Source organism: Bombus pascuorum, chromosome 14, assembly GCF_905332965.1.
Source record: "Bombus pascuorum chromosome 14, iyBomPasc1.1, whole genome shotgun sequence".
In the NCBI taxonomy this organism is placed as follows: domain Eukaryota; kingdom Metazoa; phylum Arthropoda; class Insecta; order Hymenoptera; family Apidae; genus Bombus; species Bombus pascuorum.
In genome coordinates, this window is record NC_083501.1 from 2,384,660 (window position 1) to 2,400,828 (window position 16,169).

Sequence of the window (16,169 nt, forward strand, 5' to 3'; positions counted from 1 at the left end):
GTAATGATACCTTATCGTCGATTGATTGAAATCGTTGCCTAACTATAACGGATGTTCCAGGTCTTGCTTTATTTGAAATTGATGTATTTTTGTCGCTTAATGTTGTTTTGCTTCTAACAAATTTCGGAGTTTCTAGGAGGCATGGTTGTTTTGGTTTAATAACCTTCATTTGCGATACCGTAGAATATGCTGGTTTATTTGTATTAACTAATCCCTTACATGAATTACTGGTTGATGTATCGGATATAAGCTTTGTTGGAGTTTTATTGTTTGCACTATCATTAACACTTGATTGCTTTTTTAATTTTTGGTTAATTTTGTTTGAAACCTTTGTAATATTCTGTATGTTTTTATTCACCATAGTGTTACTATTTTCTTTTGTTACGCTATTGGATTCTGTCATTTTATTTTCAGTTGCAACATTTTCTATACCAACATTTTTAATATTTTTTTCTGTAGCTTGTCTTTTTACTTTAGAATTGATTTCATTTTTTCCTAGCCCTATATCATTTTTAAGACCCAATGGCTTCACTTGAAAATTATTTTGAGAATTCAATTTATTATCTATGCTATTAGATTTAGAAAATTCCTTTTCTGTCAATGTAGAAGTTAATTGTACATCTTTATCATTACAAACTGTTTGTTCATTCTTTTCAGTTATCACATTAGAATCTGTTATTTTAGTGGTAGCATAATGCATTCCAGCTTTAACTGATTTAGATGCACTTTTAGTATCTAATTTACCTTTCATTTCACGAGATAAACTTTCATTTGCTTTTTGGTCTGTAGTAATGCTGTTATTAGTTTTAGTAGCTACAGTATGTTTTACCAAAGTTTTATTTATTTTTATTGTGGTTAATTTATCTTTATTCAATGATTGATTTATTCCTTTATCTATTGAATTTTTATATTTTTCGCCTAAGTTTGTCATATTATTTTTGGGAATATTACCTTTATTATCCTTTATTAACTTGTGCACAGATTCTCCTTTTATATGATTTGCTGTATTGTCTGCAGTAACAGATTTATTTTCTGAAATAATTTGATCCACAGGGCTTCTACAAACAGATTCTGTGGGACTCATTCTTTGTAAAGGACTGGTAGATTTTGGAATCATTGTGGAATTCCATATTCGACAAGGAGAAGTTTTTCTAACTTCCCAAGCTAAAGGAGTACGTCTTAAGGGTGGTGGCGAATTTTCATAGGCCCATTTAACCTTAAACCATTCAATCAAATTATGGAAATCTCTGGTATAATTTTCTAAAACTAATATTACTTCTTTACACTCAGAAATATTTTCATCTTCTTCGCATGTTTGATAAATGCCATCTACTGCTCTTTGCAAATTACCAAATAAGAATGCCCAGTACCTTGCCTGTAATTCTAATATAACAAAACAAAAGAATATTAAGTTAGTACATCAAAATTTATGAATATAAAAGATTAAAAAATAATTACAACAATGGATGCAAATGCAAAACTTATATGAAAACTTTGCTTTATATTGAAAATAAGTTTATAATTTTAATGTAGGTAAATTTCAATTCACCAGATTTTTTATCCCGACCAGTAGAAGCTGATCTGACTCTAGGTGTTGGTTTCATAGATCTTTTAGTAGTGTTTGTCTGTGATACTCTTGGAACACTAGGTGGTTTTTTGGTAACCTTTTCGGTATTGTTTGTTCCAACTGGTACATTAAAAGCTATCAAATTCCTAGCTGCCCGACCTTCTTCTTGTATAAGTAGCCTTACATCAGCCATTTTTAATAAAGTTCTATAAAGAAATCATAATCAAGTATTATCTACTGAATTATAGAGATACATTTAAACCAAATTTAAAGCATCAAAATAATGATAGAAACAACAATAAAAAAGCAGTAATGAAAAAGCAACACATTGAAAAAATGCTAAAAAATTCAAATTCTAATGATTCATTGTCTTTATTAGCAATGTTACAAATATATATCTTTCATTTTAAATAAAAGACAAGAAATTGAAATAATAATAACTTCAAGAGAACATATTCTACATACATATAATCGTTACATTTTAACTGTTTTGTAGTACATTAACAATTTTATGTTTTATTGCAAGTTTAAGGTTATGTTATATTACTGTCACTCATATCTTAAGCCTTACAAAGTAACAAACAACGATTATTTGTATAAACAAGTAAACAATTATATATCAACGACATCAATACTATTAATAATATATAAGACGATAATTAATAAATGTATTTATGTATTGACACAATCTATTTATGTTTCACAACATAAATTGCAAATTATGGTAACGTTTATGCTTTTAATTCACGACTTACTTTTATTGTAATTACAATTATAAAATATCAAAGAACGATTGACTACAAATTGTTTTCAAATAACGAGAACTTCGAACTGACATTTCAATAGTAATATAAGACATTTCATGACAAATATCTCCTAAGTTTCGCGGCAGTTTGTTGGTTGCACTGATCTTGCTGCATTAAAAACTGCAACCGTAGTACCAGTTTATAGTTACAGATATCAATTAAAATAGTCATTAATTGTATTTATTATGTACAATATTATGTTGCATAAATTTTGCATTATTTTACACTTTATTAACTATATTTTTTAATGACTTAATCCAATAAGTGTACAAGTTACATATATTCATGTTTCTGAATCTGATCTTTTAACAATTTTCAGATCACGTTCTTAACGACATATATATGCATACATATATGCAAATTTGTCTTACATATATTTCTATTATGTAATATACATATTAAGAAAAGCATACAAATTTTATCTAAGATATTTCAAAAGTAAGAAGTGCTTACTCGTTTGATAAACTGAAATATATTCAACAAATAGAATTTATTAACTGATATTTTATGAACAACAACAGAAATTATAATAAATAATAATAACTTCCATTTTCAAAATATTCTGAAAGCTCATTGGTTATCTGAAAGACGTAGGTGCGAAACTAGAGTAAAATTGACCGAGCATTTACATAAGAACGTTTTTACTCGTAGACATATATGAATTAATTAAATTTAAAAGTTAGGATATTGTTCGTACGACGAGAAGGAGTGTTATTTGGAGTCATTGTTAAATTGGTTTACGCAGTAAATTGATGTGCAGCGCCATCAACGCGTGATAAGATGAATCGCAAGAAGCGGTTGCGAGGGCTGTAACTGTAACACACATTTACGTGTGGAAATTTAATTAACACTTTGTTGAAATATCTTTTTGGGGTTGCACCATAGATCCCAGACAGATTTTTGAAGTCGGCTGCGAAGCCGATTATCACGAAGTACGAAAGTGCTGCGAAAATAGGATTAAAAATCGATCTCGAGGTTTCTAGAAGAAAAGGCTTCCAGAGAGGCGGACAATCTGCCACACTTTGCGGGGTGACGCGGGGATATTTTCAGATAATCGTACGTATTTTACTGTTATACATAGAGTATTCATATTTCAGACATTCTTACACATGTGAGATACTCTGTGCAGCTTAGTTGTACATGGTACGTGACTCTGTGCACGAATTCTTTGTTTACGCATACACAGTAGCCTTGCAACAGCTTTGGAGGTTGGCAGAAATATTTCAGCAAAAATTCAATTGTTATACCATTGTCCATTTTCTGAACGATTTATTTGATTTCGTTGTTAATAACATATACAAGGAATATTTGTATTGCATCGTTTGTTTAGTTGTAGTATGTATATAATAGTTTAAGGCTTAAGGATTACTAGTTTCGGCAGAATTATACGTACCGTGAGAAGCTGTCAATTAGCGGTAAACCCGTATTAATTATTACAATTATGAAAAATTTTTATGATTTGGATGTTTAAGATTTAATTTTTATTTGTAATGTATATTATATTTATAGAAATAAAAGGAAACATTCTTTGATAACCTAAATTTTCTTATGTTAGTCATTTATAAGTTCTATTATAATGTACCTGTATGTTTATGATATATCTGTTACAGTTTGCAATAAGTTTTGCTAGATATATTAACCTATTTATTTTCTTTTATATTTTTATATTTATGATGTAATTTTGTATAGCCTTTATAGTCATTATTGTAACACGTTATATTTTATTCATAATATTCATGTCTCTGTAAATTATGTGTGAAAGTATTGAAATAGTGTACGTATTTTACTAAGTAAAGAATATTACAAGTAGTACTATTAGTTTATATTATTCATTCATTAATGCACCTGTATAATACAATTTATATTTGTATGTAATAAACATATAGCATTAATCTTTTATTTGTTTCTAAGTAGCAAAATTGTTTATAGCAAAATTATTTTATGTAATGAATTGGATTTCTTATTTAGAAAGCAAGTTAAAAGATGTATAGATATTTTCTTCTAGAGGAGTTTCATCAAATATGGCTGCGCTACCAAGAAGGATTATCAAAGAAACACAAAGACTAATGCAAGAGCCAGTTCCTGGCATCAGTGCTGTACCAGATGATACAAATGCTAGGTATTTTCATGTAATAGTAACTGGACCTGAAGATTCACCATTTGAAGGTGGACTTTTTAAACTTGAGTTGTTCCTACCAGAAGACTATCCAATGTCTGCTCCTAAAGTTAGATTCATTACAAAAATTTATCATCCAAATATAGACAGGTAATTATAGACATGTAATTTATGACAATTATTTTGACAATTTTGTTTAATTATATTAGCTATTTCAGTAAGTTAATTTATGTAATGCATAAATAAAATTCAATGCACAAGAAATATTTATATTTGTTGTATAGATTGGGCAGGATTTGTTTGGATATTCTTAAAGATAAATGGAGTCCTGCTCTTCAAATCAGAACAGTTCTATTATCAATACAAGCACTTTTAAGTGCACCAAATCCAGATGACCCTTTGGCAAATGACGTCGCTGAACTCTGGAAAGTAAATGAAAGCGAAGCAATACGCAATGCCAAAGAATGGACTCGGAGATATGCTATGGACAACTGATCTTAGATTTTCCATGATGCGAAGTGATGTCACCCCTATCTTTCCGAGTTTACCGATCACTTTACCCGCACCAGCTGCGTACCCTGCACCTGTGTCCACAATTTTGCTATAAAAATAATAAAAGTTTTGTAAGAGTAAACAGAATGAAACTGTATTTTCTATATCGCGGGGAATACAAAAATGTGTTTAGATTTCTTCAACGGTTTGTCGAACAGACTTGTCAAGAATCTTCTAACGTTGAAAAAGTCAATCGTAAGAAGGTTCCTATTTCAGGAAGAAGGTATAATTTTAACGAATTGCTAGTTTTTACTTAAAAATATACCTTTGTAGTAAAAATAAGTGAATGTAGCATGTTGCGTAAAGATTTTTTTTTTAAATACGATTACAAAATGGCTTGTGCAATCAGTAATTTATAGCCTTTATTTTGATACCTTTAATGTATCCCTAAAAAAAAAGCAGTACTGGATCGTTCATTATATTATACTAATATTACATTTTTCCGTACTCAATGTCTACTAACTGGTTGTCTGATAATCTTAATGTATTTATCATTTCCGTGAATGTACAATGTTAAATGAAAGTTCTAATACTGAATTTGGGATCTACACATATGGCATTTATTTATAATTAACTATTTTAAATAATAAGCGTACAAAAATATTGAAGGAATCCGCGAATGCGAAGTTCCATTTTTGAAGTGTATAGCTATTATAACAATTTCATTATCGCAGATTTTTGTTTATCAATGTAATGTAAGAAAACATTTTGAATATTCATAACAAATTTCAATTATTTGTCCTTAAAATTTTGATCTTGCGAAAAATTATCTGTCCTATGATTATGTTAATCTATATTTTTACTGTGTAAAAATACATATATATACATATATATATATATATATATATATATATATATATATATATATATAATATGTATATGTATATATATATATAATTACATATAAGACAACATTTTCAGTTAATTTTCTTTATTTTTTCTTTTCTTTTCTTTTTATAAAGGTTGAATCAGAACAAGTTGGAAACAGTTTGAAAAATTTACTTACGTCTAATCATGTACTTTTGATGATCTGTGAAATTTAGTTTAGATATAAGAATATTTTAAATTGCGAGCAAATAAAAGTGCTCATTCTTAATGTTCTGTAAAAATATTAAATTACATAATTATAATTTAAACTATAATATAATTAAATTAAAATATTAAATTTAAAGTTAAGTAGATTGCCTACTTTCAACAAATATCTAACTGTTGTTAAAACGTTGCCTTACGAGATATGATGATTTCTAGCAGAAGAAGTGTAGCAAAGTGGAAAGTATCCTTTGTAAAACCCTGTATATTTTTGATGATATTTGAATAATGAGAGTAGTAACTTAAAGCAAACAGTATATCATTTGATTAAAATTTGTTGTTGTCTTAATCGACTGTTTATCAGTTTTAGAATATGAATAATAGTTTTTTTTTCCTAATATCATAATGATAATTGCACTCCTGATTTTTATATCAAGGTTTCTTTACAATAAGAAATTGCCTAACACTTTGAGTATCAGAATAGTAAAAGCTTTACCCATATTTTCCTTGATACACTAGTCCAAGAAGACCTTGGTTAACATTATTTTATTAGCTAGGGCCTCACTTCTATATTTAATAGCTAATTTTTGAACTTTACTTTCAAACAATTGTTAACCAGCAATTGTTTGTAGCAATAATGGTTGTGAATGTAATATACTTTGGTGTCTTTAGACCGCTTCAACGGACTTCTTTTTCTTAGTTAATTTCAAGAAAGGCGAATTTGAATTGATATTAAAACATTTTTTTATTGTTAATTTTAGCCGTTGAAAACAAATTTAATATATAAAATAAGATAAGAGAAGTGAGACAGACAATATGTTGAGAATTTATTTATGTAGTTTGTTTACCGAAAGGTATTAATAATTAGCACAACATATAGTTAAATGTATTGATTTCATATGTACGAAAAAATGACATTGCTAATGTCATTTAATTGATTACACAGATATAACCTGTATACAAGTTGAAATATGACATTGATAACAGATAAACCTGTATAAAAGTTGAAGTATGACATTGTTTTCATCCATGCTTGAATATAAAAAAAAACTGCTGTATAAATAGTTACAACAAAACTGCTCATATTTAATTTTATGTTAATCAGTATTTATTAATAGATCTTCAATTTGATCGATCGATATTTACATTATAGAACTTAAACAACCAGTTGGTATATTTCCGAACAATTCAAAATTTGTATTCACTTAATATATTAGTAATATTTTAATAAAAGTAATACTTAATTTAAATGTGACGAAAGGACACTGGGATCGGTTACACGAAAAGAAAAATATCTGTAGATAATTTGCAATAATAAAGAGGTAATTATAAATATATTACAAAGCAATATTAACATGCCAATATATTGCTGCCAATTTTCAAGAATGTATAATTACTTTACAATAATAAGAAAAATAGAAAAGCTAGATACAGACAATATATGAAATTTAAATTAGGATTTCTCATGGAAAAAGGCACTTGAAGATCCGCAATTTATTTAAAAGTAATTCGAAAATTTTTTTACATTAAATAATTTTGGTATTTCGTAAAGATTTTAAGTAATAATTTGTAATAAGAGAAGTTCATTTTTTTTCAAAATAGAACCAGAACTGTTAAATTACTAGCGCGTAATGTTAATTTCAAAATTTAAAAGCTGAGTATTTAATGCGTTATATTTTTGAAAATACACATTTCGATAAAATCCTTCGTTTTGGTATGTTGAAAAGAAAAACGTATTTTTAAAAGGATAATTCAGACTAATTCGTGATATTTCCTTTTAATAACGCAAATTAATAACACGCAACAAGTGAAATAAATAAAATTATAATTTCTTTTTTTACAGATCGCGTTATTGTTTTGCATGAATAATATGTGAAGCTTTTGGCATTCAATTAACTAGGAAAAGAAGATTATCGTCATCTAGATACAAATTTTAATGTATTTAAATATTAAATTTATAACTATTTTTTTATTATGCAACCTATATGTGATCATATGATATTACAAATTTAGGAAACGTGTGTACGTAATTTGGGATGATTCTGATATTTAATTTCTGATTTTACATATTTAGGTTTAGAAGGTGAGCAGAGAATCGGATATTTATGTTTAATGTAAGAAAAGAACACAGTGAGATATATATATATATATAACTAAAATAATCATTTTATGATATATCAAACGAAATAAATCTGGTATCGAAGGAAATTTTGTAATTTATTAGGAACTCTATTTAAGTAAGTAGTCAAAGCTATTTTATTAAAATTAACGTTGACGTTCATTGAGAATCTTATAAATAATTTATTAAATAATCTTCTCACACATGATACACCATATACATATGTATTTCAGAAGCTCTACGGTCGAGTCCGTTTACCATTTTAGTGTCATTCCCAACATTATCGATTCGACGTAGAATAAGATAACAACATTTGTGGTGGTACACATATTATACATTGAAGCTACAAGATAAAACTACAATACATCTCAATAATTACAGATATAAAATTCTATACTTTTACAATATTATCTGTTTATTTTCATTATGAAACAAATGACTGAAACGCAGCCTCTCTTGTGTACAGAACCAAAGCTAGAAGAGAAATTATTTTTAGGAATAAAATCATTTATTTAAAAAGAAGCAATATCTCGTTACACATCATAGGAAAGATTCAAAAGCTTTCTGATCCGCTAATTTGCAGTTTCTGGAATCAATAAGAATTTCGCTGTAGTCTAATGTACTTTGATTGTACTATTTACTATATAAGTCATAATTCATCTATCAATTATATGTAGCTACTATCAGTTACAATTCTGGACAAAAAGTTTTATGGTTTTATATTTCAAAAATTAATATTGTGATATATTATAATAATGATTGTGCTCAGGTCTCACCGCGTGGAGGTTGTTATCTGGATATCCACCCTAGCTACGTCTCGTCTATCCTTTAATTTCATTTCACATATCACTCAAACGTAATGTAAAGGAAAAAGGAAAGAATTCATACTCTTTTATATCAATCAACATTTTGAAAGTTCAAGGTAATTTGTATTTGAATTAGATCTGATATTACGAACGATATTAATTCAGAAGTCTTGCGATAACTTCAAATTCTATTCTGATACCATTCTAATACGATACCTAATGCTATTCTCTAAGGAATTATAACAATTTATAATTAGAAAAGATATAAAAATAATCGCAATATATCTCACGATACGCAACGTTAAAGCAAACGTGCTTATCGTTTTGTCATAACACGAATGCACGAATGATTCTAATACAACGATATTAAGAGCCTCGGTCGAAATGTGAGCAGCTCAATAGCTTCGTAGAATCATATATCAATGGTACATGATCAGTGATCACCTCTGTGCAACTTTCCCATTTGCACCGGATGAAATGTGTTTCCAACGTTACGGTGAAAGAGTTTTAGATACTTCATAAAGGTAATACCACTGAAGGAACGCAACGATTATTCATTAACGCAACGCTAATGAAGAACGTAATTAAGCAAATAACCCATGGTAACCGAAATACAAAGTTTCTCTTTGACGTAACCAACGATGAAATTCCCCGAGGATGCGAAATTGCCGGCGGCGTGATTAATTTTTCCGTGCTTTGTAGAGACATTTTTCACGGTTTGAACTTGGTCGTTTGAACCGACAGAGCAAAAATCTGTTGGAGTCAGGTGGGCGCGTTCGAGATTCCTTGAATGAGTCCGTCGAAGGATGTTCGGTTAGACCTTCTCCTGAAGCGGCGATCCGACGTGATCTGGATCGTTGGTGGTATCGCAAGGAGGGGAAGATCGGCACGTTGCGTGGCGTCGTGGAACGGGGGATGCGAGACACGGATATTTAGGAGAGTCGAGTTGTCGGGAGGGTAGTTATGCAGAGTTGGATGCCAGAATTTCGGAGCCTCAAGCTAATTTCTCTGCCTGCTCGCCATTACCACAGGGTGACTCGATTCACCTTATCAGCTGAAAGGATATCGAATGGAAAAAGATTGAACGCAGAGCTTTACACAGGAGGTTCGAAGGGTTGGTGAGGATTATCAGGATATTCCGGAGGCGAGTAACTCGATCAATGAATATCTCCTTTTTCCTATCCTCGCCGATATTGATATAGGGTGACTAACTGGCTTTTTGTTTATGAAGTGACTGTAGGGTCTGTTTCGTTCTTTCCTTTATCAGATATCGTACAATTTTCAGAATGAAGTTCCGTTTGATCGCGCGGCTTAAGAAAATAAAGTAGAGCAAGTTTCGTCGCGCGATAACGTGCTTCTTTCTGGAAACCTGGTTATAATATAGAATATTATTAAAAGTAGCGTTAGATATCAGCGTGTTTTATTACAATTCGATCGGGTAACGGCAATTTTGTATTTAACGCGAAAGCGGTTATTTACTGCTTCGGTATCGTGTAGCATCTTAGTCTTATCCTGCTTTAGAATCATACCACCATTAACGCGGTACTTTCCTTCTAGGGACACCCTATAAATTAAAATAGGCCACCCTACATGGACGCGGTAATCGAGAAAATGTAACGAAGGTTTGACGTATGAAGGAAATATCAAAGCCTAAGAGATACAAGCATTAAAGTTACTTTCACGTATATTAAACTAGCGTATCCCGAAAACAATGCAAACATTCTTTTAAAGTCCACCGATTTTTAATCCTTTGTTCCATTTGCCGTGTTAATTTCATTTAGTGCTCAATATCGTGAAAACGAAGGAAAGGTGGTAAATGAATGTGTCTTCAAAATTCTCTGACGTTTCACAATATTCTTCTCGTTATTGCCAGTTACGCGCTAATGATATTTTTCATATCTGATCGCTTTCATTTATTTTTCCAGTGTTTTGCTGCTTTCGAGCAATAACATTCGTTTCTTTCGCCGAACGAAAATATTGAAAAATATCTACATGGAATTCGCAGCATGTACGCGTCACAAGTAACGTAGCTGTTTCATGTTTTTAAGAAATCGTTTGGTGATTACCATTAATTTTAAAACGTATCAGACATCATTTTTCAAAAGCCTTGCACGGTAAATATTCAAAATTTATGTCCCCTTATACGTGATAAATCGGTACACCCAGTTCCTGATACGAACACTTTATCAGAAAGATTCTTCTTCGCATCTTCATATGCATAATTCAATTAAAACTGTCTAACAGCTGAAGCGCGATCAACCTTGTATACATATACGTATCTTTCTGAATCTTGACAACGTATAAAATATGGTATAATTTTAAAAGTCTGCTCCCGAGTGTCTATAGATTTTCGCAACTATTTCGAACGTTGTAAAAAAATACCTGACCTATGTCGTTGGCAATAATAATTCTGCGACGTATACCTCGGAGAATGGTTGGTCGAACCTTATAAAATATGTTCTCTAGACGAACCCATAGAAAGAGATATAAAGGGATGAAATCCGCAGATCGATTCAGATGGGTAATCGGTCGATTCTTTTCTATTTTTAGGAAAGGAGGCAGAAGGAAATCGATGGAACGATTGAAAAAGGGTGAAAAGAAGGAATGACCAATGGCCGAATGATATTGCAACGTTGGAACGAGCATTGATTCACCAATTCCGGCGCGACGTCGGTCGTATTGAACTTGATCCCATTTCTTGCAGCCCAATTAGCCCACATATAGATCCGCCCATGCCGTGTCGTGTGGGGTGGCTTTCAGCGGGAGTGTGCGCAGTGACAGGTAAGCGCGCAGCTTCTGGGGTTGGAGAAAAGGCAGAGCAGAGGAGGCAGCCCCGTGAACCCGTGGCGATGCCTCTGGGTAGGCACGTCGCGACTCCCGATGCCGAAACATCCTCGACCATGTCGGGTGCCGGTAACGGGCCACCAGTTTCCACGTTCTCGTTCGTACAACGGCCGTCCTCGTCCTGGTCACCTGGCCCGACCTCGTTACTGCTGCTCGCCGGACCAACTCGATTAATAATCGCTTAATCGGTCCTCGCACCTTCTCTCCAGCCGACCAGAGACACGCTCGTTCGCGCCGGATCCGCCTCGACGCTGCCGCCGCATCCTCGGACATCCGTGGCCGAGGGAATACATATATATTTAGAGAGGCAGACTACTGTGGAGGGGGGACTGTGAATCTGGAGCACGAACAGGTGGTGCAACATCAGTCGAGAACTGGAGAGGATAGATATATCGGGGGAAGAAGTAACAGGTACTGTGTCACCAAAATCGCTTCGCTATACTATACTTCCCTCTTCCTTCGTTTCTTCTTCTCTTTCTTTCCTTTCTGCGATTTCTTCTTCTCCTTTTATTCTTGGTTTATGATTCTTTTTTCTCTTTTGCTCATTGATTCGTTTGGAACGTACGATGCGGTTCGAACGGTGCGAATTGCGCGCGATTAATCCGCTGAAGCATCGTTTGCCGCAGCGAGCGCCTCTTTCGTTTGATGCGGTTGTATTACGGCGTCGCGTCGTCGAGTGGATGCTGTCGCATGGTTATTCCCAATGAATAGTATACCGAAAAGGAAGCTGTATCCTTTGATACGGCTGTCGGTATGTCGCAGGATGTTCCGTTACACTCCGGTGTTCCATAAACGTTGTCTATTCGAGTTGGAACGTGTTTGATCTTATGCATTCGCGATGCGTATATGCACGTACTTCACGAGTTTCAGAGTTGAAATCGAACCATACCAATGGTCACGTACGACGACTACGTTTTTAGTCTAGCGACTTACGTCTCGGTGGATTTTTGTTTTCTAAATGGTCGTGTAGATTTTAATGCGGGAGACGAACATGATTTAATCTACGGTCAGTTGAAAACGTTATTTGCTACGTCGCAAAATGTGGAGTTAGATAAAAATTGAAATAATAAGTTTTAAAGAATATCATGTAAAAGTTGAATCTATCCAGTTACTTTTTCTATTCATACGAAGAGATGTTATCTTTGCCAAACTTCCACATTTTATTTATACCGACACATATGGAGGAACACAGATACATATCTCGATTTTACACTCAGTTTTGTCATATTATGAAGTTACAATCGTCGGACAAAAATTTAGTCGTCCACGGATTCCGATGGAAATTTTTGATTCCGAATGATAAAAATCACAGGATAACAAAAGTTTAAAATACTGTCTCCAAGCAACACGCACATACGTATGTAGATATGTATATATATATGGACGTAGCGAACGATAGTGTAATATCCGGCCTGAAGCAAATCTCGTTTGTGAAACGGAACGTAAAACTCTGGACCGCGTGTCGACAGCAAAAGATAATGATGCGCGTGTAATGAAATTCCATGAATCACAGGACGCGAGCGTGTGGATTTTCTGACAAATAAATGAATATTCCGATAAATAAAAAACTGTTAATCCGATACGTGGACGTTTCATTCGTTTGCCACATCGAACAGCGTTAAACGACGACGACGACGAGCAATGTGGAATTTTTAGTTGACTCTGGAAAATAGCAAATGAGAGTTTTAAAATAAACGTTCCTCTGTTTTAATTATTTAGATACCTCGCTATAGAGGCGACTGCGTTTTTAATCGAAAGTCTAACAGATTCTACCGCGATACGATTAATTTGAACGATTAAACGCTAATGAACCGTCAAATTTTTATCTAACGCCATTAATATTCTTTTTCGAAAAAAATTTTTCGTGGATATCGTGTCACGACTGAGTGTTATTTGATCGAATAAAATCAAATATATTTATTACGCTAATGAGAGGAAATAGAAGCCGGAAAAAATAAAAAATTCGGTCGAAATTGAATTATAGAAGTCGTTTTTGAATTATAGAAGAAATATTACGCAGCAATATGGTCATTAATAAATATAAGCTTAATCTACAAAATAAAATATAATGATTTAAATGTATCATTTGTAATATTGTTATATGATGTTGTTATATGACGAATAATGGGAAATCCTGCCGTGTATGCGCAATAATACTAAATCCAGTTTATTAAAATTAAGGTTTAATTAATTGTAAATATTTCATTACGCACAAGTATACATATATTTATTTATATTGTAATTATTTGCCGTCAATGACTATTATATAAAGAAATATTATTCCGCTGATAATATTTCTATAAAAATATACGATATGAAATAATTGACGTATTAAACAAAATTGCATTTACATGTACTTTACATAATGTTTGAATGTATTGAGCAATGTTTATGAAGCGTGTTACACTACATTAGAAAGTACACATTAGATTAAGCTATGAGCAATCATCTAGCGCGTCTTTTTATACTTTTCGCACGTAAGAAATAGAAGGGTAAACAACTTTGAAGCTACACAAGTAGCACCTATACTATTTCTTTGCTATAATTTTTACATTTATCTTTAGAACGTGTAATTATTTTGACACGTTACATTGCAGTATTTCACGTTTCGAAAGATTCAGCTCTGCGCATAAATTTCTTGCATCTTAAATTATGAACTAAATTAGGAATTCAGCCATAAATAAACTAAACGTAAGTTGCTACAACTTCAAAGAAAGTTTCGACTAAGAGTACTTATGCGACGTCCATTTGCCCAACTGTATGCACGTACTTGCAGAACCAACGTTAGATATTCTTGGAAAGCTATGTACAATCAAACGCGGATCTGTCTATACGCGGCCTCAAATTTTATGCGATTTTTCATATACGGTTAATTATGCACTCGGTTTTAAAATATCTCGTGATTTCTATCGTTACGTTCGTACGCGTATCACAGACTTAGAAAAGCAATGATATCGGTGGATATAAAGTTACCGTTATCAAAATACGGTTAACTGTCTTAGAAAACATACGAATGCTATTATTCGCATATTTTGTTTCACAAGCTCGAACATAGAGAAAAAGCAATGGAAGATAGAACCGTAGAGAAATAGAACGTATGAAACGCGCAGAAGATAAAAACGTTAATACGAATATCGAAAGTTGTCACGGTAACGTCACAGTTCGATACAGGATAAATAAGATTTTATAAATAAGATCTTTACGGTTATACAGTTTTCGATTATTAAGCATACAATTTATGCGACGATCGTATATTTTTCTTCTTTGTTTGATAACACGGTATGATTAATCCTGTTATAATATATCGCTCGATATATTAATTGGAAAATGACGTATTTATTTAGAATGAAGCTGCACTTCACGTTAATTTGAAACGGATAAATACACCGATTGCTAGTTCAGTTTGTTTGAAATAAAAGTAAGAAAGAAAAAGTTGTTAAGGAGACGCATTACCATACTCGTTATAAAATTCATGGCCTGTTCCATTATTACTTTCATTTTGAAACTTCCTTTAAAACGCGATTGTAATCTATTTTGCTTATCGAACCATTTTATACGTATACATGATATTCAAAAAGGAGTAGAACAACAAGTTATTATAAAGTGTAGGTAAGTTTCTGATAATTCAAGAAGTTGAACAGTTTCTTTTCTCCTACTTGCCTTGTTTAGAACCGTGGTGGGACGCGTTGTCAAAGAGGCTCAAGAAATTGGAGTTCCTAAGATACTTATACCACGATAAACGTCCGTGCGCAACATCACGACAGCACGGTGCTATTTTCTACGTCATCGCACCCTATACAAGGTATTCTGGACAATCAATATTTATCGCGTGGATCGTCGAAAAGAAGCTTCGCCAACGACCTGTGATCATGCTCAGCCCAAAGATGCAAAGAACTGGTAAGTTGCGAGCGAAGTCATTGCTATTTTCAACATTCTCGACTCAATTTATGCGTCGGTCGATATGTCTTTCAAAAGCATTCGTTGCAGCTCGACCTTTTATCAAACGTGCATTGCGAAAATATAGCAGTCGGATAAAATACGAATATTAAACTGAAAAATTTGTTTCGGTTGAATATTTTACATAGAACACGCGCGATTCGTTTGACCATCGCTTCGTGGCTCTTGTTTACTAAAAAATAATTCGTTACACTTTCATACAAAAAAAAAAAAAAAAAGAAAAAACAAGCCGCGTATGTGACGATTCGGTCAAACGTTTACGTTTCCTGTTGCCTGGAAATTTTACAAATTCGTCAAAAATACTATTTTACGTACATCGGATTACGAAAAGAAATACGATCGAGTCCCTTTGTTTTCGCCAGTTTTGTACTTT

At 32.4% G+C, this 16,169-nt stretch overlaps 3 protein-coding genes across 10 annotated transcripts in view; 2 read left to right on the forward strand and 1 right to left on the reverse strand.

Annotated features, from left to right (window-relative positions):
* Positions 1-2,567, reverse strand: part of LOC132914240 (S phase cyclin A-associated protein in the endoplasmic reticulum) — a 32,228-nt gene extending 29,661 nt beyond the window's left edge. The window contains exons 1-3 of one of the 2 annotated variants that reach the window (XM_060973175.1): positions 2,323-2,567; positions 1,550-1,773; positions 11-1,383 (exon numbers count right to left, since the gene is read on the reverse strand). In XM_060973175.1, coding sequence (XP_060829158.1) covers positions 11-1,383; positions 1,550-1,760 — 1,584 coding nt within the window. In that variant the 5' untranslated portion in view covers positions 1,761-1,773; positions 2,323-2,567. Of the gene's footprint in view, positions 1-10; positions 1,384-1,549; positions 1,774-2,032; positions 2,301-2,322 lie in introns of those variants that run through there. The other variant, XM_060973177.1, reaches the window with a different exon arrangement.
* Positions 2,568-3,126: 559 nt separating this feature from the next.
* LOC132914281 (ubiquitin-conjugating enzyme E2 N) lies at positions 3,127-5,393 on the forward strand. Of its 3 annotated transcripts, none has more exons than XM_060973272.1 (3): positions 3,127-3,429; positions 4,365-4,639; positions 4,774-5,393. In XM_060973272.1, the coding sequence occupies exons 2-3, from the start codon at positions 4,395-4,397 to the stop codon at positions 4,982-4,984; spliced, it is 456 nt and encodes a 151-aa protein (XP_060829255.1). In that variant the 5' UTR covers positions 3,127-3,429; positions 4,365-4,394; the 3' UTR covers positions 4,985-5,393. The 3 variants fall into 3 exon arrangements, with proteins under 3 accessions (XP_060829255.1, XP_060829256.1, XP_060829257.1); XM_060973273.1 differs by having other exon boundaries at positions 4,381-4,639; XM_060973274.1 differs by lacking the exon at positions 3,127-3,429 and adding an exon at positions 3,447-3,788 and having other exon boundaries at positions 4,379-4,639.
* Positions 5,394-11,807: 6,414 nt separating this feature from the next.
* LOC132914241 (ras-specific guanine nucleotide-releasing factor 2-like) overlaps positions 11,808-16,169 on the forward strand; it is a 56,770-nt gene continuing 52,408 nt past the window's right edge. For 4 of the 5 annotated variants that reach the window (XM_060973178.1, XM_060973179.1, XM_060973180.1 and 1 more), the window contains exons 1-2: positions 11,809-12,250; positions 15,509-15,736. In XM_060973178.1, coding sequence (XP_060829161.1) covers positions 15,709-15,736 — 28 coding nt within the window. In that variant the 5' untranslated portion in view covers positions 11,809-12,250; positions 15,509-15,708. Of the gene's footprint in view, positions 12,251-15,508; positions 15,737-16,169 lie in introns of all 5 variants that reach the window. The other variant, XM_060973182.1, reaches the window with a different exon arrangement.